This window comes from Chenopodium album, chromosome 26 (genome assembly GCF_948465745.1).
Source record: "Chenopodium album chromosome 26, dcCheAlbu1.1, whole genome shotgun sequence".
Taxonomy (NCBI): Eukaryota; Viridiplantae; Streptophyta; class Magnoliopsida; order Caryophyllales; family Amaranthaceae; genus Chenopodium; species Chenopodium album.
In genome coordinates, this window is record NC_137859.1 from 34,136,687 (window position 1) to 34,163,593 (window position 26,907).

The 26,907-nt window shown below is 34.8% G+C and overlaps 2 protein-coding genes across 2 annotated transcripts; both read left to right on the forward strand.

Annotated features, from left to right (window-relative positions):
• Nucleotides 1-438: 438 nt before the first annotated feature.
• Nucleotides 439-22,933, forward strand: LOC145616462 (putative UDP-N-acetylglucosamine--peptide N-acetylglucosaminyltransferase SPINDLY). The gene is made up of 18 exons (XM_081671187.1): nt 439-694; nt 1,087-1,523; nt 5,299-5,460; nt 5,544-5,719; nt 6,127-6,202; nt 7,184-7,312; nt 8,128-8,247; nt 8,371-8,439; nt 8,516-8,597; nt 9,253-9,347; nt 14,122-14,186; nt 15,287-15,485; nt 15,665-15,859; nt 16,225-16,319; nt 16,445-16,580; nt 16,694-16,911; nt 20,956-21,083; nt 22,002-22,933. Exons 2-18 carry the CDS (start codon nt 1,104-1,106, stop codon nt 22,394-22,396), a joined length of 2,760 nt encoding a protein of 919 aa, XP_081527313.1. The 5' UTR covers nt 439-694; nt 1,087-1,103; the 3' UTR covers nt 22,397-22,933.
• Nucleotides 22,934-24,114: 1,181 nt separating this feature from the next.
• LOC145618679 (cytochrome P450 CYP72A219-like) lies at nt 24,115-26,107 on the forward strand. The gene is made up of 5 exons (XM_081673457.1): nt 24,115-24,388; nt 24,480-24,697; nt 24,827-25,071; nt 25,161-25,548; nt 25,682-26,107. The coding sequence occupies exons 1-5, from the start codon at nt 24,115-24,117 to the stop codon at nt 26,105-26,107; spliced, it is 1,551 nt and encodes a 516-aa protein (XP_081529583.1).
• The last annotated feature ends 800 nt before the right edge of the window (nt 26,108-26,907 follow it).

Below are 26,907 nucleotides of genomic sequence, written 5' to 3' on the forward strand. Positions count from 1 at the left end.
AAGGGAATGTGCCACATTTTAGGAATACTAGTAATTATGCGAATGAAGTACTATCCATTGATCACAAGTCACAACATGTTAGGGCGAACAACATTTTCGAGATTTAGCATATAGAGATGATACTACTAAACCAAAATTAGAGCTTTGTAGTCGTAGGATATAGACAACTGACCCGATATGACTAGACCAACCTAATCTAAAAGTTACTTGAGAAAGAATTATTTAACACGACTTAAGTTCGGTTAGGATTGACTCAAACCTCACATTGTCTGATTGACACGCGTTAATAACGGTCAAACTATGATTGAATCGTTACTTTGTCCCAAACCCGCTTACAATAAACCGAGGCTTAAGTTAAAGTGGGTTTGGGTCAAGAGCCATTCCAACCAACATGTCATCGCACAATTTACACGCTTCTTTGCCGATTCAAAGCCTTTTCTTCCCCAACTGACATTTATTGCCATTTCCTCCTTCCAAAATAGTCCCTTCTCTGTTACTTTTCCAGTTTCTGGGAGTGTTCTTTGAACAAGAGAGAGAAAACAGAGAGGTGGGACCCCCCTATTTCCCATCAATTTCTTTCCTATTTTTACCACCTCTTTCTCTTTCTCTCTCATCATCAATAATACTTACTACACTTGGGTTAGTTGCTTCGAATGTGGTTTTCAAATCCCTAATTTCCCCTTTTCTTTCTCATGTAAGTTTTTCTTTCAATTCTATTTAGCAGTGATTGTTTCCTCATTTTTATTCATTTTTTGTTGATAATTTAAACGGGTAAAAAACCCCTTTTTAATGTTTTTGTTTTTGCCATTGATGGGTTTTGGGGTTTAATACTATTTTCACAATTTTTTTTTTTTTTGCTGTTTTTTGATTCAGTATGTTACGAAAGTAGGGTTTTTGTGTTTTGTGAAGTGATTTTTTTAATGGGTTTATAGTGATTTTTCCCAATTCTGGGAATTATTGTGAAATGTAGCTGATTCTGAGGTATTTATAATATATAAGGATTATTTAGTTTATTGTATGGGTTTGATTGATTGATTGCATATAAATAATGCAGCAAAATTTATTGACGTTGTTAGTTCTTTCCAGAAATTAGGCTTATTTGTATGGCTTGGATGGAAAAGCTGGTTGATAACAGTCCTGAGAAGCAATCACCACCCTGTGAGAATGGTTTTCTGAAAGCTTCTTGTCCAACAGCGGAAAATGGGTCGGGGTCTCCGACTTGTAATGGTAGTTTGAAAAAGGAACTTGATGTGAAGGATAGTCTCTCTTATGCAAACATTCTTCGTACCCGAAATAAATTCGCGGAGGCTTTAGCAATATATGAAGGAATAATATTAGACAAGGACAAGGAGAATGTAGAAGCTTTTATAGGAAAAGGGATATGCTTGCAAATGCAAAACCAGGGGAGGCTTGCTTTTGAGAGTTTCTCCGAAGCAATAAGACTTGATCCTAACAATGCTTGTGCTCTTACGCATTGTGGTATTTTGTACAAGGATGACGGTCGATTGGTAGATGCTGCTGAGGTATGCTTCTCATGTCGCTTCACTCTGAACAGTTGAGTTGTATAGCTATGATGATATAGTAGGGTGGATCATGCATTTATGCTCATGTATCGGGTGGCTTGTTGGTTTTATAGCAATGATATAACAGTGTGTAGCATAGCTTATAATTCAAGGTGTAGGATTAGATAATTGCAGCATTAATTATATATGGATGAGGGAGCATAATCTGTTAGTCTTCTTTGTTTTGGCCACTTTATAAGTCTTTATAAACATGAACCTGCCAATTTATTAGTCTGAAATGCTAAGAGGTCTTTAAAAAAGTAAGACACTTGAAGTTATGGGTTAGAGAATTGTTGACCATAGACGTGGAGAATAAGATGTCGGCTCCTGCCTCCTAAAAAATGGGGATCAATACAATAATGCTTTCCAATCTTTATTGATGTTGCATAGACCTACAATATGAATTTTGAAGCTTTATGAGCCATAGGCCTATCATGAATGATTCTACTCCTCAGAAGTGCTTTTGGAATCAGGACACATCTATCCTTGTATACCTTTTGCATTTTTCCTGACCTAATGAACTATGAAAAATAATTTGAGACATTCTCCTTTTTATTTCATGGGTGACATCCTGCATTCCTTTTTTTCACGGGCGACATTAATTAGTGTCTTTTTCAACCTATCTGTTTGTTATGTATCCAAAGAAATGGTTCCTCCTGTATATATTTTTTTGTCTATTTTGGATACCTGAGAACCTGGCTTGTATCCTCCTAACAGTACTAAGTTGACGTGATACGTGAACATTTACAGTATTATATACTTGCTATATCAAGGGGTTATTCTCTGTATTAGAATCTGCTTTTATGAACATCTGTCATCCATATGTTTAATAAGTTAATTGCTACTAAAATTTTTGACCTTTGTCTGGTAGATTGTAGATATTGGTGAATGACAATTGACAAAAATCAGCATTTGCATGTTGCTTAGTTGCTAAAGTCTAGAAGACTTAGAATTCATATGAGTATGATACTTGGATATGAATGCCCTATTATAAATGTATGCCATATTTGGCATTTACTAAATGAAGTTGTATATCAAATGGAAAGCAATCAATTACAAGTGAATTCTCTTTTTGGAGAATATTGCAAATTTTATTAATGAGAACCTGGCATTTTAAATTGTCCAATAGTCTAATGGAGCGGGAGAAAAAGTAGGAGAAAGATGTAATAAGGTGCAGACCCTATTGTCTACATTTCTACTCCATATTACTTGATAGAACGGTGGAAACATGAGTGGTTGGTCTTTATGTTCTAGCTATCCCCAATGTCTATTGACTGTGAGATTTTCAAACCATTAGAATAGAGCCTTTTCTACGTTGATATGGCAAAACACTCGGAATGAAACACTAGGAGAGGTCCTACTTAAAGCATCTGTGCCGCTGGATACTTGGATAGTGATTGATTGCTAACTCCTTTTTTCATCCCTTTTCTTTATTGGGGGAGGGGGGTTGTGGTGATGCTACTTGGAATTTTAGGAACTTAGGAACCCCGTTGTGGTAGGGTTTTACTAGTAGTTGTGATTGTTTAGTTAGTTGAGGACTAATTTTGTTGTTTTTCGATTTGACACGTCATTCATCTCTTACTATATTTATCTCTTATTTGTTTCTAATATATTTTCCATAAGGATTTTTTTTTTCGAATTGCGAGGATTGATAGAAGCAACCAATTTAGAGAATAGAATCTGAGGAGACTAGTAGTAAATCTGGTTTGTTTTGTTACATTTTCATGTTGTGATATTGCTTTATTTATTTATTTATTTATTTATTTTTATTTTTTATAACCCAATGATGCTTACCATATAGTAATAATTTTCATTGTCTAATATTTTTACCATGTAACTATGTAGTGTGCACTTCATCAATGTTGGCATATTTTATTTGGCGTATGACCTTTTGTCCAAAATTTGTTTTGGACTATTTATTCTAGCATTACTTTTTGCTACTCCCTCCGTCTTTTTATTAAGAGCCTATTCAGGTTTTTTCACGGGAATCAAGAAAGTTGTGGATCCCTTAAAACTAATAATTGGAAGTACAAATATGTATGTGGGGCTAGAGAGAGATAGAGAGAAAGGAAAAGTAGTTGAGATTTATTGATGAGAAGGAGAGAGACAATATTGGGATTGATGTCAAAAGTACAAAAAGAAAAAGAAATAGGATGATAAATCATCAAAAAGAGAATAACATTGTCAAAAAGTACATTCTTTAAATTGAAATAGACTCTTAATTTTGGTTACCCGACTGAGGGAGTAGATTCGAATTATAACCATTAATAGATCACTTTAGTGTTGTAAGACTTGTAAGAGTTGTAACAATAATTTAGAAAGGATTTCATACATATACCTGGCTATATGACACTCAGTATTATCTCTTTCATTTTGGAGCTATGATACTTGTGGAGTCCAGTTAACTGATGAGTAGTGGTGACTGTTTAGAAAATTGTGACAAAAAATGCAGAATTAAAATTATCTTCTCGTCAATAAATCCAGATTCTTTTGTTTTTAAAAATTGATTCAGTTGGACTTTTATGGATGAAGTATACATTTATAGTGTGAATTAGTGAATCCACTGGTTCCACTAACAAGAATATCACTCCTAGATTATTCTTCTCTATAGATATCCGCAGTTCCACATTACGAGATCTCTTGCTTGTTTACTAAGAATGATTCTTGGGTGCCTTAGATTTCTTTCTCTTATCTTCAAAATGTTTTTGAATTGAGACAAATTGTGTGAGAAGGCCTATAATGTATTAGGATTATCAAATCCAAGTCTTAAATGTAGCTTCAATTTTATAGCTGCATCGCTTCAATTTTTAGGAAATGTCATATTTATTGCGACCAATCAATTTTAATTACTTTTGAAGCTGAATAATTGTCGAAATGCCCCTTCAATGAATCAACTTACCAAACTTTATTTTCATAATCAATTGGGATCTTAATCTTCTCGTATTTTCTCTCATTTATATTAAAATTGTGCCACTTCACTTTTTTTCTGTTTTTGAAATCCACACCCACACAACTAGTTATTATTAATACTCAAACAAAAGTCGGAAGCAACGAGATCTTCCACCACACTTGGACAACTCCCAACCCACACTTCACTTGGTTTCAACTTAAAAGGCATGGTAAATTATGGTTATAGAGGTTGTAACCTGTGAAAGGCCAAACATTGTGGAGGGTGTACTATTTTTAAAGTCTTTATTAAAATATTTGTTGAGCTTTGGTTTGCCTTCTGGGTCATTCTCGTTTAAACTTGCAATCTTTATGGGGCTGTGCTGGTACACGATGTATGGATTCGTCTTTAGTGCAGAATCTCCTCTATCACCATCTTATCTGGATGTATCATTTCCAAATTGGTTCAACTTGGCCAGAAGTGTATACTTTTTATTTTTTATTTTTGTTTGGGTAGTAGTGTAGTACTACTGCATATTCTTATAGACCTAGTTAAAGGTTTTTCCACTCAACTACCACTACAAAATATCAGTTGAATAAGTCATTCTCGTTTGCATTGTGTCACAAGATGATGTGGGTTGGAAGTCTACCCTTTCTAATACCTAAAGTAGAGTAGGGGGGGGGGGGATCATGTATCCTCTTTATATGGTACATTTGTGTTGCGTTAACCGGATATAGTAAACAATAAAATGTGAAAAAGTACATTTTGTTGCGATTGTCGTAAAGTAGACGTGGGTCTTATCTTTGCTCTAATTTTGTTGTTGAGATGTTTATTTTGTGCTTTTTACAGTCTTATCAAAAGGCTCTGAGAGCTGATCCAACATATAAGCCAGCGGCAGAATGCTTGGCAATTGTTCTGACTGATATTGGGACCAGCTTAAAGCTTGCTGGAAATACTCAAGAAGGGATTCAGAAATACTATGAAGCTCTTAAAATAGATCCACATTATGCTGTAAGGGTACCTAATTTATTATCTTAAAGCATGTACAACTTTTAAATGATACCGGTTTAAGCATTTGTATGTTATATATGCAGCCAGCATACTATAACCTCGGTGTTGTCTATTCCGAAATGATGCAATATGACACTGCTCTCACATGTTATGAAAAGGCAGCACTAGAAAGGCCTATGTATGCTGAAGCGTTCTGCAACATGGGTGTCATATACAAGAACCGAGGGGATCTGGAGTCTGCTATTACATGTTATGAGAGGTAGCCTGCCTCTGACTCTATGTGCTTGGCTGTCTTTGTGTTATTTCTTCATTTTTTAACTTGTGAGAAGACATACATTCATGAGGACTCTTTCCTCTACAAGTTTTAGTGATTTAAGAAGTTATACAGAAGTAGCAACTCTGCAGTAGTTGGTCTTTGGTAAGGCCTGCTATTAATTGATGACCTAGGTTAAAGGTTGCATAAATTTGAGCTTCCCAAGTGCAGGATAAATACCAGTGGTGATATGAAATGAACTTTGAGTTGCACTTACTTATTGTTAGGTTTTTCCTATAATAATGTTCCAAATTGTATTTCTGATTCTATTTTCGCAACTATGTAAATGTTATAACTGTACCTGTTGTAATCTGTATAAAATTTGATTTGTTGTACTACTTTGTCTGACTCAGGTGTTTAGCAGTTTCTCCAAATTTTGAGATTGCCAAGAATAATATGGCAATAGCGTTGACCGATTTGGGAACAAAGGTATGTTTTGGTCCATCATTTAGCTTATGTTTTATAATTTGTTTTGATCATTGTGTCTTATGTTATATAGTGATTCATCTTGAAGCTTTTATTTCTTGTGTAATTAACATTTGAGCTCTTCAGTGTTAATTTACATTACTGTTGTTACATAAGGTGCTCTAAGCTTCAATTGGAAGTGATCTTTATTGTATTGGGCTATTGGCGGTCCTGGATTAGATCTTCACATTCTACTCCTTGTGTTCCAAAGATTATATCACTTCTCTTCAGTCTACTATGCTATCATTCCCTTTAAGATTCCTTAAGTTTTAACTTTCAAGAAAGGTTTCAGTATAATGTAGTTTAATTTCTCATGTATATACCTTGCAGCTAACAGAAAAGTTTAGCCTTCCTCTTTTTTTTTTTTTTTTTGTGGTAAAAATGTGTATGTGTTGTATGTTTTTGAGAGAGAGGCTGGTGAACCTTGGAGGCAGTTGGAATATGAACTTTTGTTTCTTTATCGAACCTATATTAAGATATAGCTTCCCTCTTTATGCTTTTAAAATCCAACCTTTTTGAGGCTTTTGTAGAGCTGGAGCAAGTGTTAGCTTATGATGATCACTGTTGATTTTGTTGATAATATGCTCCACAGTTGCTTGTGGGCATGAGCTTTTTCTGTCCTTAGCCATCCTTTTATATGTTTGTGACACCGTCTTTGCGTCAATTTAATTTCTTATTACTTGTCTTAAAAGGTAAAAGGATATTGATGCTGTCTGTTACCTCTTCCTCACAACTCTCTTGTTCAGCTGTTGGCCTGTAGCTGACCTTCAGTTTAAAAATTATTGATGCATCTCACTAATCTGTTTTGTGGTTATTATATGTATATACTTGATTCATGAGTATCTGAAAACCCATTCATTGTTCCCTTTTCTCTGCATTGTATTTTTTTTTTTTTTTTTTTAATTTTTTTTATCTAATTAAGTTCCTCAAAACATTCACTTTCAGGTTAAACTAGAGGGTGACATTGAACAAGGTGTAGCATACTATAAAAAAGCTCTGTTTTATAATTGGCATTATGCTGATGCTATGTATAACCTTGGCGTTGCATATGGTGAAATGCTGAAGTTTGACAATGTAAGTTTCATTCTTTGTGTGTGTGTGTGTGCGTGTGTGTGAAATTGTAATTCCATCTTAAAATGTACTTAATCTTGATAAAATTAGTATTAAACCCATGTGGTGCACAAATATTTTATTTTTTATTTTTGAGAAAAGTGGTGCACAAAATTTTGTTTTGTTCTTAAAGTTAAAATAAAAAAAAAAAAAACTTTGTAATGTGACCATGCAAAAAAACATTGCAGATTTATATAAAGTTATAAGCTAATATAATATTATAAATTATAAATATCTTCCATATTCCAATTTGTGCTTAGGTATTATAGTGAATCATTTAAAGGGGGAAGAGAGTGAATTGGGATATGATTTATAGTTTGAAATTAGAAGAAGATGAAGGGGCATTACGATCATTTGAGTTGAAGGGGCAAGGATTTGGAAGAGGATGGGGCTTGAAATTGATAACCGGAAAACTCCTGGTAAAAACCGGAAAATAATGAGGAGACATGTGGCATTCTATTTCTTTCCAATTTTCCTGTCATTAAATAGTTCTCTCTCCGACCCTTTTTGTTCTTCTCATTTGAAATCTTGTTGCGTGACAAAAAAAGGTCAAGGTAACAACAAAAAGTATAGGAGACAGTAGTATAAAAGTGGTTTAGCGATAAGAGAACAGGTCTTTTCGGAGAAGCTCTTGCCGCTCTTCTGTTAGAGCTGTGGAAGGCAAGTAGTTGCTTCTAAGAATGCTAACAGTATTGGTTGGAGTAGTTCTCCCTCTATAGATATTTTGTTGTCAATTTAGTCTCCTGATTTTGAGGAAACTTGTTCTCTTTTTGTCGCAGGCAATTGTTTTCTATGAACTTGCTTTTCATTTCAATCCTCAATGTGCTGAAGCATGCAATAACTTGGGGGTTATTTACAAAGATCGTGAAAATCTTGATAAGGCAGTCGAGTGCTATCAGGTAGCTCCAATATTGAGTGCATCATTTGAAACGGCTTTGTATTTTGTTATTGTTAATTTTTCATAGTGCCGATGATCAATACCTCAGTACAATTAAACATCTTTCTTTTCTACTGCATTTCAGATGGCTCTGTCAATTAAACCAAACTTCTCCCAGTCTCTAAATAATCTTGGTGTTGTTTATACAGTTCAGGTATATCTTATGTTTAATTCATATTAGATATTTTACTATATTAATACTTGGTATTGAGTCTTTCCTCTTAATGCAGGGTAAGATGGATGCTGCCGCTAGCATGATTGAAAAGGCCATCATAGCAAATCCCACTTATGCTGAAGCATATAATAATTTAGGTATGTACTGTTAATTAGTTGTGCATTCACATTTCACTCATGATCTCTATACATTGGACCTTGCTGAAATGTTACTGAGAGTGCTTAGGAGTTATGCTGTTTTGTTAGTACATCACCAACGAGAGGGTTGATACAGTTGGTTGGTTTAATGATTGTTTTACCTTTTAAAGTTAGGGAAAACATAGAGTAGTTCTCTTTAATATTGATTTGGTTGGATTTTGATGGTACCTTCAAAAGATTCCATTATAGAAAGCTAAAAGTGGGTGAAGAAAATTTGGTGCTTTGTACTACCTCCATTCCTTTTTACGAGTCTTGTAAGATTATGCTGATAGACCTTAAAGTTGTAAAATTAGTACTCAAAACTACTAGCAATATTCCATCGGGACTTTAAAAGTTTAAAGTAGCAATTTAGTTAATATTGCATTGGTATTGTAAAACAGGAAATTGTTTTGGATTGTGTGTGTTTGGAGGAGAGGGGTGGTGGTTATCGTTTTCAACTTAGGTATTCTGGCATTTTGTTTTCTATCACTAGATAATAAGTAGATAGTGTTTTTTTTTTAGTTTTTATTTTTTATTTTTATTTTTATTTTATTTTAATTTTATTTTTTTAAAATTTTTTTTAACACTACATATTCTTCTGCATTGGTATTTTTAGGAGTTCTATACAGAGATGCTGGTGAAATTTCTCGTGCTATTGAAGCTTATGAGCAATGTCTCAAGATAGATCCTGATTCGCGCAATGCAGGCCAGGTATCTTTCTGTTCAATGTCCAGTTATCTGAAAATGTAACTCCAAAGTTAAATGCTTGGGTTGTAGCTATATAATGTAGCTCTTGGTGGGAAGAACAAGGTTCAACTCTTACTGTCCAATAAAAGTCAATAGTTGTGTATTATTGATGTCATGCATCTACAATCTGCACATATTTTTGTATATAAGATGCCAGGATTAGGTATAGGCTTTAATCTTTAACTGCATATTATCCCAACTGCTAAACATGGGAGAATAACATAGAGGGTATTTCTATTGGAGAAGGCATTTTGCTATTTTCCAATTTTATAAATCCACGACAGTGGCGGATCCACGCTGGGGCCCGGGGGGCAAAAAAAAAAGTTAAAACATGTTGAAGGCCTACAACAGTATTTGTATAAAATAATTTGTAACATTGTTTGTAATGAATAGTGCTTGTTGGTGCGGGATGCGATGGTGGTAGTTGATTTTCTGTGTAGGTCAGGTGTTCGAAGCTGCTAGCATACATTTTTTTTTTTTTTTTTCTCATCTTTTAAGGCTTTAGGAAAGCCCTCTTAGCTCTTTAATTTAATTCATTTTCACACTTTTAAAAGAAACTACCTTATTGAGTCAAAAAAAAAAAAAAAACAAAAAGAAAAAAAAAAAAAAAAAAGAAACTACCTTATCAATCTAGAATGGAAAAATTGCCTAGAATAATCCAGCCTTTGCTCTGTTCTCCCAAAATAAACCCACCTTTTGATCATTCCAGATTAATTCAACCTTTGACCCCTATCTTCCCATAACGAACTTATATGACCAGCGACCTAAGCAACAAGTTAATTTTTTTGTTTTGTTTTGGTTTGACCACCCAACTTCAATAACAACTACCACCTAGACCTTTGGCCACCACCAGCACCAAAATGGGCAAAATCATCTCCCAACCTTCCTCTCCACAGCCCACCACCATAACTACTAACCCCGACCATACAACACGGCCATAAATAAAACCACCACCCTGCCACCAAATTACAGCAGCATCCCCACGCAAATTCGCAGCACCCCAGCCCCACGAGTCCACGAAAACACCACTGAGCACCACCACTGTCAACAACACCCACAACAATAGCCCACCACTGCCAAAATACTGCCACAACGAACCACCATAGCCATCACTAGAACTACTTTCCCCATCCCCCCTCACCACGAATTAATTCCAAATTCAACCCCAAACAAACAATAATTCAAAATCAGGTGAATATAATCATGAAAGATCAAAATTCAACAAAATAAACAGAATCAAAATGCATAAACAAATATGATCATAAATTTTTTTTTTTCAAAAACATAATGAATTAATTCAATAAAAATGTTAATTACATAAAACATTTCTAGGTACTTGAATAAATAGCTTCGAAGTAAAGAAAGGAGAGTAGGAGAGAGTGAGCACATAGCAGACTAGAGAAGGTGGTGGTTGTTTTAATGGTGGCCATGGATGGTTTGGGGTTGTGGTTTTGGTGGGTGGGTAGTAGTTTGTGGTGGTTGTGGTTCGTGGTTGGGGGTTGGTGTGGGAGTTTTGGTGGTAGAGTGAGGTGGCGAGGGTGGATGAAGGGTTTTGTGGTGGTGGTTGTGGCTCATGGTGATGTTTGTGTTTTTGTTGGTTGGTAAAAGGGAGGGGAGGTGAGGTGGTAGTCGAGGAAGATGGTGGTAATGTAGGAAGGCCATGGAAGGGAGAGGAGAGGGAGAGAGAAAGATGGTGGTGACTAAGGTGGTGGTAGTGGAGGAAAGAGAGAGTGGCTGGGGTGGGGTGGGTTTTTATTTTTTATTTTTACTAGGGTGGCTAATGCACGCGTTGCGCGCCATAGCTAGTCTTGTTCGGGAAGCTTTTTTTGTTTTTAGTTACATTGATAACATAATATATGTAAAGAAAATTTTTTTAGAGGCAAAAATGTCCGCATAACTTTTTTTTAGAGGAAAAAAATGTCCGCATATTTTTCTAAAAACTTTTTTTTAATATTGAACAATTAACATTGATAAAAGCCATATTTAAAATAAAAACAATTAGCATTAATGGAGGCAAAATAAGAACTTGTACTTATTAAAAAGGGTAAGCATGTAAATGCACATTTTGAAGAATATAAAAAAAATAAATCAATAAACATTAATAAAAGATAAATTAAAAAAAAAAAAAAAAATTAACTTTAATGGAGGCAAAACAAAAAACTTGTTCATATTAATAAGGGTTAACATGTACATGCACATTTTGAAGGATATAGTTGGCATTACACTATTAAAGAGTAATCTCATACTTTTTATAAGGTAGGAATACAACATAAAATAAAAAAAAAATGTAAATTAAAAAAAAGAGCAAAAATTCAATCATGAAGTGCCACGTAAGATATGTAATTAGCTGTACCTTGTAAGGTGTAATCTGGGAAGATGGGGTTAAAGGTTGGATTAATCTGGAATAATCACAAGGTGGGAGTATTTTGGGAGAATGGAGCAAATATTTGATTATTTTAGGTAAATTTTCCATTTAGAATTTTCTCTCCATTTATTGAAATTCTTCCCATTTTGATAACATGTTCCAATGCTCATATATATATATATATATATATATATATATATATATATAATTTTAATTAACAAAATTTATGAAAAAATACATTGAAACATATTATAAAAAGTTCGCATGTGATTTTTTTTTTCTTTCTTATATTCTTATACGGGGCCGTCTTAAACCTTTTGGGGGCCCTGTGCCATTACAAAAATATATATGAAGTTATGGGCACCTTTTTTTTTTTTTTTTAATCTGAAATACGTTTGTATTTTTTGGTCATAAATAAATAAGGCCCAAAAAATAATAGGTAACAGTATTTGAAAACCACATAAATTTAAAAACAAAGGGATACATTAAAAAATCACGGATTATTAGGCAATAACACATGAACATATACTAATAATACTTATAGAATGTTAAAATTGTATAAAAAAATTAAAAATGGGGGATGACATGAATCAAACACCCAACCTTGACATTTAGAGGCTTCATAAAAATATAAGGGGAACCAACTCAGCCAACTTATTTTCATGCAATATAAGCTCATACAGTAATATATATATCTTAACTAAATTTCAGGTTATGGGGCCCCAACAAACGTGAGGCCCTGTGCTGTTGGGCTGTTTGCACAGCCTAATAGACGGCCCTGTTCTTATATACAACGTGTAAGTTACCATGTAAAACTTTAACTGATAGCTAAGAGATGCACACAATGCGTGCGTGTGCAATATAAGTAATCTATCAAGCTCGATTTTTTTTTCACAATATTATCTCCTTAATTCTAATTAAAAAATATTAGGTTTATAAATTATTGATAATATATAATAAATAAAAGGATGTTATTAAAAATATATGATGATAATGATGTTATGTAGGCTAAATATAAAATTTGACTTTCCTAAAAAAAAAAGATGATGGTTTTTATTTTTATTTTTTTTACCAAGATGATGGTTTTTATTTATTTATTTTTTATTTTTTTTTAAAAATGATGGTAGTTTTTATTTATTTATTTATTTTAACTGAAAGGGGTATTTTGGGAAAGTGAAATTTATCACCCAAAACCCCCTTTCACTTTATATATAAGATACATGATAGTTTATGAAATATAGGGAGTACTTTAAATTATCAACAAAGTATAAAATTTAAAAGTTGGTACCGGAAAACTAAACATTGAGACAATTATAATAAGTATTCACATATCTATATATTCCATGCTTAATCATATGGATTATGCAACTATATTAGTTAAAGTAGTAAATCTATAATTTTTTTGTTTAAAAAAAAAAAGTTAAAGTGGTTATGTAAATATGTGAATATTAAATAGTCAAAATGGGACACTAAAAAGATCCGGAGGCAGTATATGACAAGACAACGCATCATATAAATTTAACTCATTTTGTTCAGTTATTTGTTGTATATTCCGACAACCTAAATAGTGTATATGGATTATGCAACTATATTAGTTAAAGTAGTAAATCTATAATTTTTTTGTTTAAAAAAAAAAAGTTAAAGTGGTTATGTAAATATGTGAATAGTAAATAGTCAAAATGGGACACTAAAAAGATCCGGAGGCAGTATATGACAAGACAACGCATCATATAAATTTAACTCATTTTGTTCAGTTATTTGTTGTATATTCCGACAACCTAAATAGTGTATTTTTAGTTTATAACTTTATACGGAGTAGTTGATTATTTTTCCTGTATCACTTGTTTATAGTTATTTAGGATTTTGTTTGTGGTTGTTCTAGTGCATAGTGCTACCCTTGGTTAAAAATCACTGATCTAGGATGGCACAGGGACCTGTCTTAAGGTTGTAAGATGTGGTCCCTGGTTCTAAATTTGAAGCTTTGGAGTCTATTTCAGTGAACTATGTACAACTGTTGGGGCATACAAGGTTTATTTTTATGCTTTGTGGACATGTTTACCACTGAAAGCTCAACTTTTATTAGTTTTCAACTAGAAATCTCAAGTTTCTGTTTTGGGGGTCAGTTTTTCAGCTAATTGTAATTGTGTTAGAAAATCCAGGGTTCTTGTTTCATGTCTTCTGCTGCCTTGTCTTCCATTTAGTTTCAACGTGATTGCTATTTTGAAAGGATGAGAAACCTGGAACTCATCCTGGAGAAAAGATCAAAGAGGAAGGAGGTTTCTTAAGATAGTTATGAGGCATCTTATGAGTTGTCTTCTGTTTCATGACTTTAGTATGCAACATCATCTTATATATAATTTGATTTTCTTTCAGAATCGTTTACTTGCTATGAACTACATCAACGAAGGAGATGATGACAAGCTATACGAGGCTCACAGGTCTGAGCTGATTCTATGTACTCGTAACCTTTCTGCTGATTCTAAGTATCCGCAACCTTTTTTTTTTAATGAGTTGTGTTTAATTCTCAAGCATCATTGCCTCAATATATATATTTTCAATATAAAAGAACCGTGATGATGAAAGACCAAAGTAAACTCTCCTCGCCTCCTTAACAACAAATAGGTTGAGCTCTTGTGTGTGTTTGTGTGGGACAAGACGCTCTTTACATATGTGACACATAGTTTTGCTGATTCATTGCTAGAAACCCTTCTCCCGTGTCTTGGAAATATCACTGTACTATTTTGAATCCAAAATCTTCTTATGTCTTACAAGGAATAAATTATGATCATTCATAGCATATTTTGGAAATAAGTAACTTTTATTTTTGTAATACTTCTCCGTCTATCCGGAAATTACAGTCACACACATCGTATAGGATGATTAAAAATAGTAGTCACCTTTTTGGAAGTAATAATAATAGGGATATCTGAAATGACTATGTAGAATGAATGATGGGAAATGCACATGGGATTAAGGCTTTGATTGATTAATATATAAATCCTGTTACAAAGGATTAAAGGGTTATTAAAGGAATTCGTGCCACATATTAGGTATTGGGAACAGAGACACTTACAAAGTGACAATAAATTCCAATCGAAGGAATTTTTCCCTAGATATTGTGGCAGGAGTAACTCTATCTTCTAGCTAAAAGTAATCTGCTTAAACTTCCAATATATCACCTCTTACCTATCAATGGTGTAATGGTAATTATAACTACCCTCTATGGTTAACGTAAAGCACATCCAATCACGTATATTCTAAGCTTAAAGGTGGGGCTACTATAACTAACTGATATAAAGGGTACTTAGTTATAAAGAAATTTTCTTTCTGATTTTGAAGAGGTCACAAGGACAAAGTTAAAAAATATTCTTAGAAATTGAAATCTGACAACCGCCCAAGCTTTGAAGTAAACACATGCCTCTAAAACCTTAAAGTACATAGCACTTGACGGTACTAGGGTAGGGAAGTATCATATGCCAAAATAAGTAAGCTTTTGCTTTCAGTTCTGCTTCATCTGAATTTAGCTATGCTTCTGCAGAGACTGGGGTCGGCGGTTCACAAGGCTGTATCCACAGTATACATCATGGGACAATCCAAAGGAACCTGAGAGACCTCTTGTTATTGGTTATGTTTCCCCTGATTTTTTCACCCACTCCGTATCATATTTTATCGAAGCACCACTAGCACACCATGACTACACGAGCTACAAAGTGATTGTGTACTCAGCAGTTGTGAAGGTATATTTTTTTCATGCTTCTGTTGTTTACTTGAAAATAATCCTTTGGCTTGTTGTGCGATGCTCTATTTTGTTTGTGAGAACATCTTGAGTAGTGGTGAAGCAATTTCCCTAGACAAATTCTGATAATTGTTTTTATGGATGTTGTGCTTGATTTCTTTGCTCATGCTGTTTCTGCAGGCAGATGCCAAAACTTTGAGATTTCGAGAGAAAGTCATTAAAAAGGGTGGAATCTGGAGAGATATATATGGCATAGATGAGAAGAAGGTTGCTCAAATAGTCAGAGAAGACAAGGTTGATATTTTTGTAGAACTGACAGGGCATACAGCGAATAATAAATTGGGAACAATGGCTTGTCGACCTGCTCCGTTGCAGGTAAGCTTGAGAGGAACATGCTCTAAATGCTCCCCACGATGGTTTTTAATTTTCTTATGTTATATGAGGACTTATAATTATGACCTTCTGAAGCGTCTTTCAAATCAATTGATAGCTTTGTTATTGTTGGAGATAACAATTGAACTAATTACATGTTCTTAATGGTTTGCGTTAAATAATGTTTGTTGTTAAAGAACTTTGGGCTGGGGGATAGAAGGATCCTTTTACGGTAGGTAACTGCTACTTATTTAGGGGTTTATATAGGCGAAAATTACTGTGTCATCTTCAATGAGTCTGGTAACTGCTACATTAATGTTAATAGTGATTTTCATCTTCAATCATTTGACTTTTCATCTGGGTTACAGGTAACTTGGATTGGCTACCCAAATACAACTGGCTTACCTACTATTGACTACAGAATTACTGATGCACTGGCTGATCCCCCGGAAACAAAACAGAAGTATGTCTGGCTTACCACTTGTTTTTCTCTGGATGTATATGTGCTATATTGTACATGTTACCTTTTCCTTTTGTAGTGACAAAGCCTGGTACTATGAACCGTACTTACTAACCTGTTGATGACAGGCATGTTGAGGATTTAGTTCGATTACCAGATTCTTTTCTATGTTACACACCTTCTCCAGAAGCTGGCGCAGTTTCTGCGGCTCCAGCACTGAGTAATGGCTTCGTCACTTTTGGTAGCTTTAACAATTTAGCAAAGGTATGCTTTTTTTTATCCTTGGAGGAAATGAGTGCGTCCCTGTCTATCTGGATTTGTCTGCCATGTATCTTGGAATGCATCATTAGTAATGCTTCTTCCTGCCTACTTTTCAGATCACACCTAAAGTTTTGCAAGTTTGGGCTAGAATTTTGTGTGATGTACCAAACTCACGTTTAGTGGTGAAATGCAAACCCTTTTGCTGCGACAGTATAAGACATAAATTTCTTTCCACTTTAGAGCAGTTGGGAGTGGATCCTGTACGTGTTGATCTATTGCCCTTGATTCTTCTAAACCATGATCACCTGCAAGCATATGCTCTCATGGACATCAGGTTAGGGCCCAGCTTTTCTTGCATATGTTTTACATGATGAAGTGTGTACATATATGACCTCACCTTCCAACCTCTGGATAATGTTTTCTACTACGTATATTGTTGATGTGCATTTTGTATATTTAATCTTCTAGTTGTCAGAAATAACTTGTTCTTTGCAATTAATTTTTTCTCTACCCGATGTGTGCGACACTGGTATTGATTAGGGATTTATGCAATTTGTTGTGTCTGTAGTATTCAAGCTATTATTATGTTTCCTTTCCTATTTTCATATGTGATGCTGAGCTTATTCACGTTGTAAAGGGTTTAAACTGGGAGCCTTGTACATTCTTGTGGACCATTAGGACAGCACAGGCTTTGAGCAATGCTGCTGTTTCTAGTCAATGTATCTGCACAGTAATGACATTGACAGTAAACTTGATAGTACATGTGACGGTCCTGCTAAAGATACATTCCAACTCCGTATGGTTAAGATGATTATATTAGCATGTCCATCTGCTAATGACTTCCTGTTCATTGCAGGTTAAATTGCTGAAAGAGGCTTTAAAAAATCTTCAGTTTTCTTAAACAACCTAATTTGGATACTTCCACCCCCTAACTTATAGAATTTCTTTTTCTCCTTCATGCTTGGTGTTTTTTTTTTCAAATATTTAGGTGAAAGAGAAAACATTCATAAATAAAAGAAAGTTTAACACATGTCAACAAAGGGCCAATATTACTCTAAATGCAACCACGCTAGATGTCAGTCAAACTTAATCCCAAAAAGAAATCCATATATTGTCGTCATAAAGAAATATAAAAAAAAAAAAATCAAATTACACCAAAAATAAAGGTGTAAAATTACAACTCCTCTAACTCAGTTTTAAGTTTTATTCTGAGAAAGTGTGCTTTTTCTCTCCACGACAATTTCTTAGGAATGGTGAAATGGTTATGTTTCCTAAAAATGGTATTTTGGATGTGCAAATGTGAGATTCAATCTTTCTTTGCCTTTGCTTTATTCTTCAGTTTCAAACCTTTTTGGAGCTTTTGGGCCCAGGGTCTTACTGTTAGCAATATGTCAACAACTCTTATCTAATTCCCATTATCACAAAATATGAGTTCCACAAAATAGGAAGATAGATACAAATTCACAATTCAAGAAGAGATGAGTGCAAAATTCCCACAATTTTAGATTTTGAGCTTAATATTCGAACATCAGGAGATCAGCACTTGTTATGCCTTCAATTTTGCAGATTGTTGTTAGTGTTACGCCTTTCTGATCATGTTGTCCTATTGATGTCTTAATTTTCTTCGGGGCCTTTGTTTTACAAATTACAAATTTAGTTGAAATGTTGAAGAAAGAAAAAGTGATGTTTGTCATATGCTTATTATAAGTTACATGGGGAATTTGTTAAAATTGTGAAAAAACCTTGACAGAAAACTCTGATTTGGGGATCCTGAGAATGAAATAGCCTCTCAGCACATCCAAGAATTTTGTGGCTTTGACTATAGATTCCACTATGAGACATCATTTTTGTTTCCTTTGATAATCAAAGATTGGGGTATGATGTAAAGTGGAGAGATGATTGATGACGAGGGTGAAATTATAGAGGCAGCCAGGCAGTACCCGTGATAACTCCCAAAAGTTTAATCTTATTCCTATAATGCCAATAACGGAGTCCTTGGGCTTCATACTGTGCCAACTACCAAGTTTAGCTGTTAAGGAATAAAAAAGGTGTCTGAGGGGAGATATATTAATAGACTGGAAAAAGAGGCATGTGTGCCTGACTGCCTGTTGCCATTCCTATGGAGACATTAGACAAGTGTTTTCAAATGTGCTTTAAATAAGCATGCATTAAAGGGTTACAATTTCCCAGATCTAGGGATCATTCTTGGGTATTAAATTCAAAGACCTATCTTGCCTTTTTTAGAACTATGAATTATATCTCACCCCACTAGATACCTATCTCATCTTGAGTTAATTATATAACACATAACACACAGGAGACTTTTAGCAACATTGCCTGATCCTTAAAACCCTTAATAGAGAAGAGACAAGTGTTATAGAGAAACTTTCGACAAATAGGATTCCATGAGAGTTATGTACTTTTTGTGCCTTTCTGAAGAAGAATAAACTACGTCGTTCTCATGTGGTTGGCTTCTTAGAAACTCGTTACATCTCAGGGTTCCAAAAAGAGGTTCTCCCACGATCTCTCCTATGGGACTCCAAAATAACTTATAAATTTTTTTGTATCATAAAATTAGCAGGGGAAGCAATGGAACCTGTAGAGCAGGGTCTTGATTTATTATGCAAACAAGGTCGCTAACTGATGGTTTCTCTTAATCAATCTTGAGCCTTAGAACAACCTTAAACATTTGAAGAATAGCAAGAACATTTTCAGATTTGTGATCTGCAAAGTGGGAATGAGAGACAGAACCTATCCTTTTGACCCTAAAGTGCTCAAGGTTACTCAACCTCTTGCTTGTAGATTTGGAGGATCAATCACTTGTATAAACCAAGGAAGAAGAATGGACCTGCCTCAATCCCTTTTTGATCCTCATTCCAATGAATGTAGACATAAACTGATGCTTGAATCCACTCCCTCTTTCATGCTCAATAGTCAAAACCTTTTCACACATCACCTTATCCTGGATATTTTGCCTGTACCCTGTCATACGCTTGTTCAAGGCCCACTTCAACTAGATTTTCTTGGCCATTCCATTGAACACCATCAAGTCACCTATCACCTCCTCGTTCACAAGAGCCTCATCTAGAATTTGTCGACCTCTATACTCTATAGTAGCACGCTGAGCCTATGAGGTCAAAACAAAACCAACACTGGATTTTTTTCAAAGTGAGCAGGCTATGCTGCTTGAAATCTCTCACCAAGATCACTGCTTTGGAACCAGGATTCAAATGTACTCATAAGTTACAACAGTCATAAGATCAACCATAACCGGCTCCATTGCTTCTAAAACTGACACAAGTATTTTCAGATATTATCTCATCAACATACTGAATCAAGCATGCTCATTCTCAAATTTCTAGCATAACGTAAGCTCTTCTCACCACCCCCTTCTTCTACCTCTTCCCCCTTGTACAACCAAAACTATATAACTCTGATTAATCATTTCACCTTAAGCACTCATGTTGGGTATTTGACACTTGGACATTGGTGGCACTTAGAAACTGCATTCTGGGCCAAAATTTTGCAAAATTTGCATCCAATGATTGTGTCTGATTCTTGACACGTACTCGTATATGACTCTTCTAGCCTAGTTTGAGTGACATAAACCACAGCAACCCTTTTGCCTTTTTCATTTTGATTAGATTTGGGCAATCGTGATTGATCTTTATCTCATTTCTGAGGAAAAAGCTTGGTTCCTTAAAGTTGATTTCATACCACGGAGGTATGAACTTAGGGCATGCCTTCGTCAGCCAATATTGTCATCAAATTCGTTCATGCCCTCTCCCTGTGAACACATAATGAACGCATACTATATGTTGAACCGGATTGGACCAGGCTATCTGGGTTTCCAGTCATGTTTAGCTTAGTTTAACAGACTTGAGCTGTATATCCCACATGTAGCAATAGTGGAACTAAACTATGTTCTAGGTACCTCTGGACCAAAGTGAAATGAAGGAAAAAAGTAGTTTCTTGTTTATGTTTTAAATAATGGTTGTACAGTTATAAACAATGTTCCTCATATTTTATTCAATCAATCAATTCTGATTCCTTTTGGCAACTTTCCTTGCAAATTGAGTGTATCCTGTTATTCCGTATACTGTTCATTATTTGATCTCTCTTGTGCATCTATATTGAAGCACTGCAAACATAATTACACTTTTATCTGATTGGTTTTATGCTGAATGCATTTCTTGCTTGTCAAGTTTGTTACCCAAACGGTTTAATTGAATTGCATTGATTCTTTCTCTCACATGCTGTGCTAATCACTAGCATTTTAAAGCTTTTCTTATAATTTTTAATTACATATCTCTGTAATATGCGGATTTATGCTCTTTTTCCCTTTTATCTAATACTTAATGCTGTTGTCTTTATGTAGCTTGGACACTTTTCCATATGCTGGAACAACCACAACATGTGAGTCACTCTACATGGGAGTTCCGTGTGTTACCATGGCTGGCAGTGTGCATGCTCATAATGTTGGCGTTAGTCTTCTTAGTAAAGTCGGTAAGAAAATACATCCTGTACTCTATATTCGTTCTTTGCAGGTTGATTTACTGTGTTTTATCATTTTCATAATTCTTACAGCAATTCCAAAATCTTATTCTAATACTGAAGTGGTAATTGATACCTCTTCCATAAGAATGGACACTTACATTAGCTTTGGGCAAAGCTGTAGCTAGCAAAATTGTTATATACCATTCGTCAAAAAAAATAAATAAATAAATAAATAAAATTGTTTTATAGTACTAATTTATGCTAAGTCCTCTGTATTTGTTCTGTTTTTGTTTCCATATCAAATTCTTGATCACAGGTCTGTTGGTTTTTTTTTTAAGGAACAGTAGTTCCAATTTAACCTCACACTTGAATATTGCTGTTATGGCTTTTGAGCAAGTGCTTCAGCTATTGGTGTTTGACAAATGAAGCTCAACTTCTTGGGAAGTGCTTAGAGCTGTTCTTCTTTTTTGTTTATTTTGGTTAAAGTGCTTGGAGCTGTTAAAGCTAAACTTCAAGTGCGCTCATTTGAGTTGTTTGGTTGACCATAGTAAGGATGGGAAAACAAGTGTTCATTTGAGTTGTTTGATTGACCATAGTTAGTAAGGATGGGGAATGTGGAGCTTCCTTAAGAATAGGAAATTCTCACAACTTCCTAAAGGATGGGGATTTCTCAAAACTGCCCTCCCCCTCCCTGCTCATATAAGTCTCTTCCTACATGTATACCTAGGAAGTAAACATTTTACAGTGTCAGCAAAGCGTATTAAGTCCATTTCCCAGAAAGTGTTCAGGGGAATAAAATGACATTCCAAAATGTTGCACTTCCTACTAAAGTATAATTTTTATATGGAAAAAGAACCTCTTGATGGATATAGGTAAAATTATCTTTTGGTGTCTCAAATTAAATTTGCTTGCCTCTTTTTTATGCAGGGTTAGGTAATCTGGTTGCCAAGACTGAAGATCAGTATGTTCAACTGGCAATTCAGTTGGCTTCAGATGTGACAGCCCTGTCAAATTTAAGGATGACTTTGCGGGATCTTATGGTTAAGTCACCAGTCTGCGACGGAGCAAATTTCACTGTTGGTTTAGAGGAAGTATATCGAAACATTTGGCGCAGGTACTGCAAAGGCGATGTTCCATCTTTGAAACAGTTGGAAATGTTACAGCAGCAGCAGGAAACTGTTTCTCAAGAGGCTAGTGTTGTGCCATTGAAAGTCATAACCTCAAAGGATGATTCTCATCTCAAGACAAATGTTTTTAACCCAGTCCCCCCACCACCCGTATTGAGTCTTGCCACCTCTGAAGAAAATGGAGCTGTTAGTTGAACAATGGCATAGTTAGGAATTTTGAATATCTTCTTTCCCCTGGATGGGGCAATGATATGTGATGAATATTTTGGGAGTTATACAATGACAAAAAGGATCATGGCATCATGGACTGTTGGAGATAAGTGATGCGTTCTGGGCTGCACCCTGTATCAGGGTTTTACTTGGGTTGTGAGAAAGATTTATGCGGTATGGCTGAAGCCCTAGTATTATGTCAACCCACAGGTAGTTGACAGATAGTTAATAGGTCCGGTTCTGATTATTCGTTCACCCTTCTGGCTTATTGTGTGCCTTGGGGGTGCATAAAGAAATATCCATACCCTGGTACTAGAATTGTATTAGTGTATTATTGATTGGTTGACTGGCGATTAGGTTTTTGGAGGATAGTCAGAGTGGTTTTTATGTAAGCAAATGTTACAGAATGTATAGGCATTAAATCAATAGATCAGTGTAGTGCTTGCTTATTGAGATGTTACTCTTGGATATCCACTTAAAACGTTGGATATCTCTTGGCTTGATATATATTTGTTTGAAACATTCTTAACGTGTGATTTAATCATCTGCAAATTGAACAATTGATGCAGCATTTACAAGCTGTTGCTAATACTCGATCTGTCAAATATTACGAGTACATTATACATGGTCATTTATCGTGCAACCTAAACTTTGTTACCACTTAATGAATTCTGTCAAATACATGGTAAGTACCTTGTGTCATTCATGGCCTTATACTCTTATTCAATTTACAATTTACAATTTACATTTTTATTTTTTTGACAACCTATTTGCAATTAATAAAGTTTTCAAATATTCCATGAATTTTAAGGACTTCAACTCTTTTATGAGTATTATGACCATTTTATAATTAGACAGATTTACGCTGCCTTCTTAGGTTTTTAAGGTAAAGGAACCTCATCTAGGGGAGGGGGGAAATAAGAAAAATTCCTTAAATGAGCCCATGAAATTTGATCCTTACACCATATGAAAATGAGATGGAGAGCGACACCACTACTCCATCACCTCAAGCTGGGTATATAATATGCTGCCTGTTTCCCGTCACAGTCAGTTGACCAGCATATATACATTAGTATATACTATGACAATTAATAAATATATTTGCTGCTCATGTCATCATGTACTCCGTACTACCTAGCCATTGACCAAGCAACAAAAATCCCCCTTTGTGGCATTAGTTGCAATTTGTTCAAACCTCTCATTATCAAAGATATGTTACAATTTTTATTACGTACATTAATCTAGTATATATCCTGTTTAAATAATTTAAACAAAATCTAAATCTGTTTTGCAATCAGATTGTGATTTTGTGACTTATGTTCTATGTACTCCATTAAGAATAATCTTAATTTCATCACTGAACTCAATTTTACGTTCCAAATCTTTGTTTAGATATATTGAGCTCATGCATATATTTCTTGATGATTTGATACAATGCAACAATATCTGATAATTGACAGAACAATAACAATATGTTAAATCTTTTGTTCTCATTTTGTACATTCATTCATTATTGGACTAAATTTTAGCAGGATCTTGTATTATGTTACAAATATTGTGCAATCTTATTACATATTTTTGCTATAAAAAGGGATATAAACTTCTCTTCCTAAACAGAATCACAAAAAACAGCAATCAAATTTTCAATACTGTTGATCTTTTTCTACTTTTATTTCTTCATTTAAGAGCTCTTTGAGTTGAAGATGAGTACTATAATAGCCTTGTTAGCAACTTCCTTCGCTTTGCTGCTTGTTTCAATATCATGGAGGGTACTAAATTGGCTTTGGTTAAGGCCAAGGCAGCTGGAAAAGCAACTAAGGAAACAAGGCTTTTCCGGTAACCCTTATCGCCTGTTATATGGAGACATGAAGGAGAGTTCCACGATGACAAAGGAGGCATTTTCAAGTCCAATCGGAATCTCTGATGACATTGTGCCTCGTGTTCAGCCCTTCACTCATCAAATTGTTAAGAATTTCGGTATTGCTTCTTAGTACTAACAGTTGGTGTCATTTCTGTTAACTGTCACAAAATTTCTGAATGTTGGATTCTGATGCTGACAACTTTGCAGGTAAAAACTCTTTTGTATGGTTTGGGCCTGTGCCATGCATAAATATCATGGAACCTCAGATGATAAAAGAAGTAATGACGAAATATGAAGACTTTCAGAAGCCAAATGCAAACCCTCTTGCCAAAATGATTGTCAAAGGGATTGTTGCATTAGAGGGTCAGAAATGGGCTAAACACCGAAAAATAGTTAACCCTGCATTTCATTTGGAGAAGCTCAAGGTTTATTTTACTTTCTTACTTTTTGCTTATAACTAACTGAAATATACAAGATATGGAGTTTTTTTTTTTAATTACTTTTTTCATTTCAATTATACTGATTTTTTTCCTTTCTTCTTTGATTTGATGAAGGCCCTTCAAGGGGAATTCTTTGTAAGCTGTAATGAAATGATCAGCAAATGGGAAGAATTGGTGTCATCCACTGGATCGTGTGAGCTAGATGTGTGGCCACACCTTGATGACTTGTCCGGTGATGTTATCTCAAGGGCGGCATTTGGTAGCAGCTATAAGGAGGGAAAGAAGATATTCACACTACAAAAAGAGCAGATCGCAATTGCTATGAAAGTACTGCAGCAAGTTTACATTCCTGGACTGAGGTATGTCTACACACTTTTGGTATTTATCTGCAGTTTTCCGAGTTCTATATAGAATATAAAAATGTTCATTTTCATGCCCTTCTTTGTAGGTTTTTGCCAACTAAGACGAATAAGAGGATGAAGGAAATCAATAATGAAATGCGAGTTTTGATGAACAATATCATCACTAAAAGAGAGAATCAAATGGAGATGGGAGAGGCTTGCAACGATGACTTGCTTGGAATTTTGTTGGACTCTAGTTCAAAGGCAGTTCAAGAACACGGAAACAAGAAGAATGTAGGGCTAACCATCGATGAGGTAATTGAAGAGTGCAAAGATTTTTACCTAGCAGGGAGGGATACAACTTCTTGCTTGCTGGTGTGGATGATGGTTATGTTAGGCAAGCATGTAGACTGGCAAGCTCGTGCTAGGGAGGAGGTTTTACGCGTCTTTGGGCAGAACAAACCAGATTTCAACAGTTTGAACAACTTGAAAGTTGTAAGCACTAAATTTCAGATGATGGCTTTCTGATTAGTCTCTAGATTTGTACAGAAATCTGTTAGCAGCATACTGATCTAACTCTTATATGCTTCTATTCCATCCTAACTCTAGAATGACTACTTTTATACAGATGACAATGATAATAAATGAGGTCCTAAGGTTATACCCGCCTGTGATTCTGATGTATCGTATGATCCACAAACCAACCAAAGTCGGGGACAATTTGCTGCCACCAGGAGTACAAATCTGTGTACCGACAATGCTTGTACATACTGATCCTGAACTATGGGGTGAGGATGCCACTAAATTCAACCCTGAGAGATTTTCCGAAGGTATAGCTAAGGTTACCAACGGCCAAGTTTTTTACATCCCCTTTAGTGGGGGTCCAAGGGTATGTGTTGGGCAGAACTTTGCCCTGCTTGAAGTGAAGATGGCTTTTGCAATGATCTTACAACGTTACTCGTTTGAGCTGTCACCATCTTATTGTCATTCGCCATTCCTTCTTACCAGCCTTCAACCTCAACATGGCGTCCCCATGATCTTACGGAAATTATAGAGTCATGTGCAGACTCTATGCTTTCACATCATAGTCATATATATAATTTACAACTATGTAATTCGACAATGTAAACGTGTGTTTTTTTTTTTCCAGATGTTTGATCACTTTCAGATTGTTTGCAAAAATTTAATTTTCACTATTGTATCAAATAATAAATGATTGAAATGCTGAATGATATTCTTGAATGAAAGAACGTTGTTTCTATGTTTTAGCACTAAGCATTGTGTAGCATCTCTACTACTCAATGCTCCTTTTGAACTTCTTAGCACAGGCCCTGCATGATCATTCATCATTGATCTACGATTTGGGAACCGTATGTTTATTTAGGCAGATAATAGCATGCTACACGTACAAAGGTCATGGCCTTGGACAAATGACGACAATAATTATAAATGTTAGTCTTAGAACAATCGGACATTAAAGTGGATTATTATAGCTGATACTATAGAAACTGCTGTTTTATAAGCAGGTTTTGTTTCTCTGAATTCAAACTAATGTTAATTCCAGTAGTGTGATGCACAAAGTTGAAAGCTGTGTAGTACTCCTCCATCATTGCTTAAATGCCTCCTTTCTCTCTACAAAATTGTCCCTTTTTTTTTCATTTCTACAATTTTTTACTTATTAACCTTTAAATAACAAAGATGTTGAATTATAAATTATGAAAATACTTCATGTAAAATCATTTCATAATGTAATACATAAATTTGTACAAAATATTTATAATGAACTAAAATAAATTTATGAAGTATCCTTGTACACGCAAAAGATTGAATGATAGAACTAAAATTTATGAAATA

Coding starts and splice junctions, on each gene's coding strand:
- LOC145618679 (XM_081673457.1), top strand. CDS start 24,115: ATGAGTACTATAATAGCCTTGTTAGCAACTTCCTTCGCTTTGCTGCTT. Junction 24,698..24,826: donor TTCATTTGGAGAAGCTCAAG/GTTTATTTTACT, acceptor GATTTGATGAAG/GCCCTTCAAGGGGAATTCTT. Junction 25,072..25,160: donor GTTTACATTCCTGGACTGAG/GTATGTCTACAC, acceptor CCTTCTTTGTAG/GTTTTTGCCAACTAAGACGA.
- LOC145616462 (XM_081671187.1), top strand. CDS start 1,104: ATGGCTTGGATGGAAAAGCTGGTTGATAACAGTCCTGAGAAGCAATCA. Junction 5,720..6,126: donor GCTATTACATGTTATGAGAG/GTAGCCTGCCTC, acceptor TGTCTGACTCAG/GTGTTTAGCAGTTTCTCCAA. Junction 15,860..16,224: donor GTCGACCTGCTCCGTTGCAG/GTAAGCTTGAGA, acceptor TCTGGGTTACAG/GTAACTTGGATTGGCTACCC.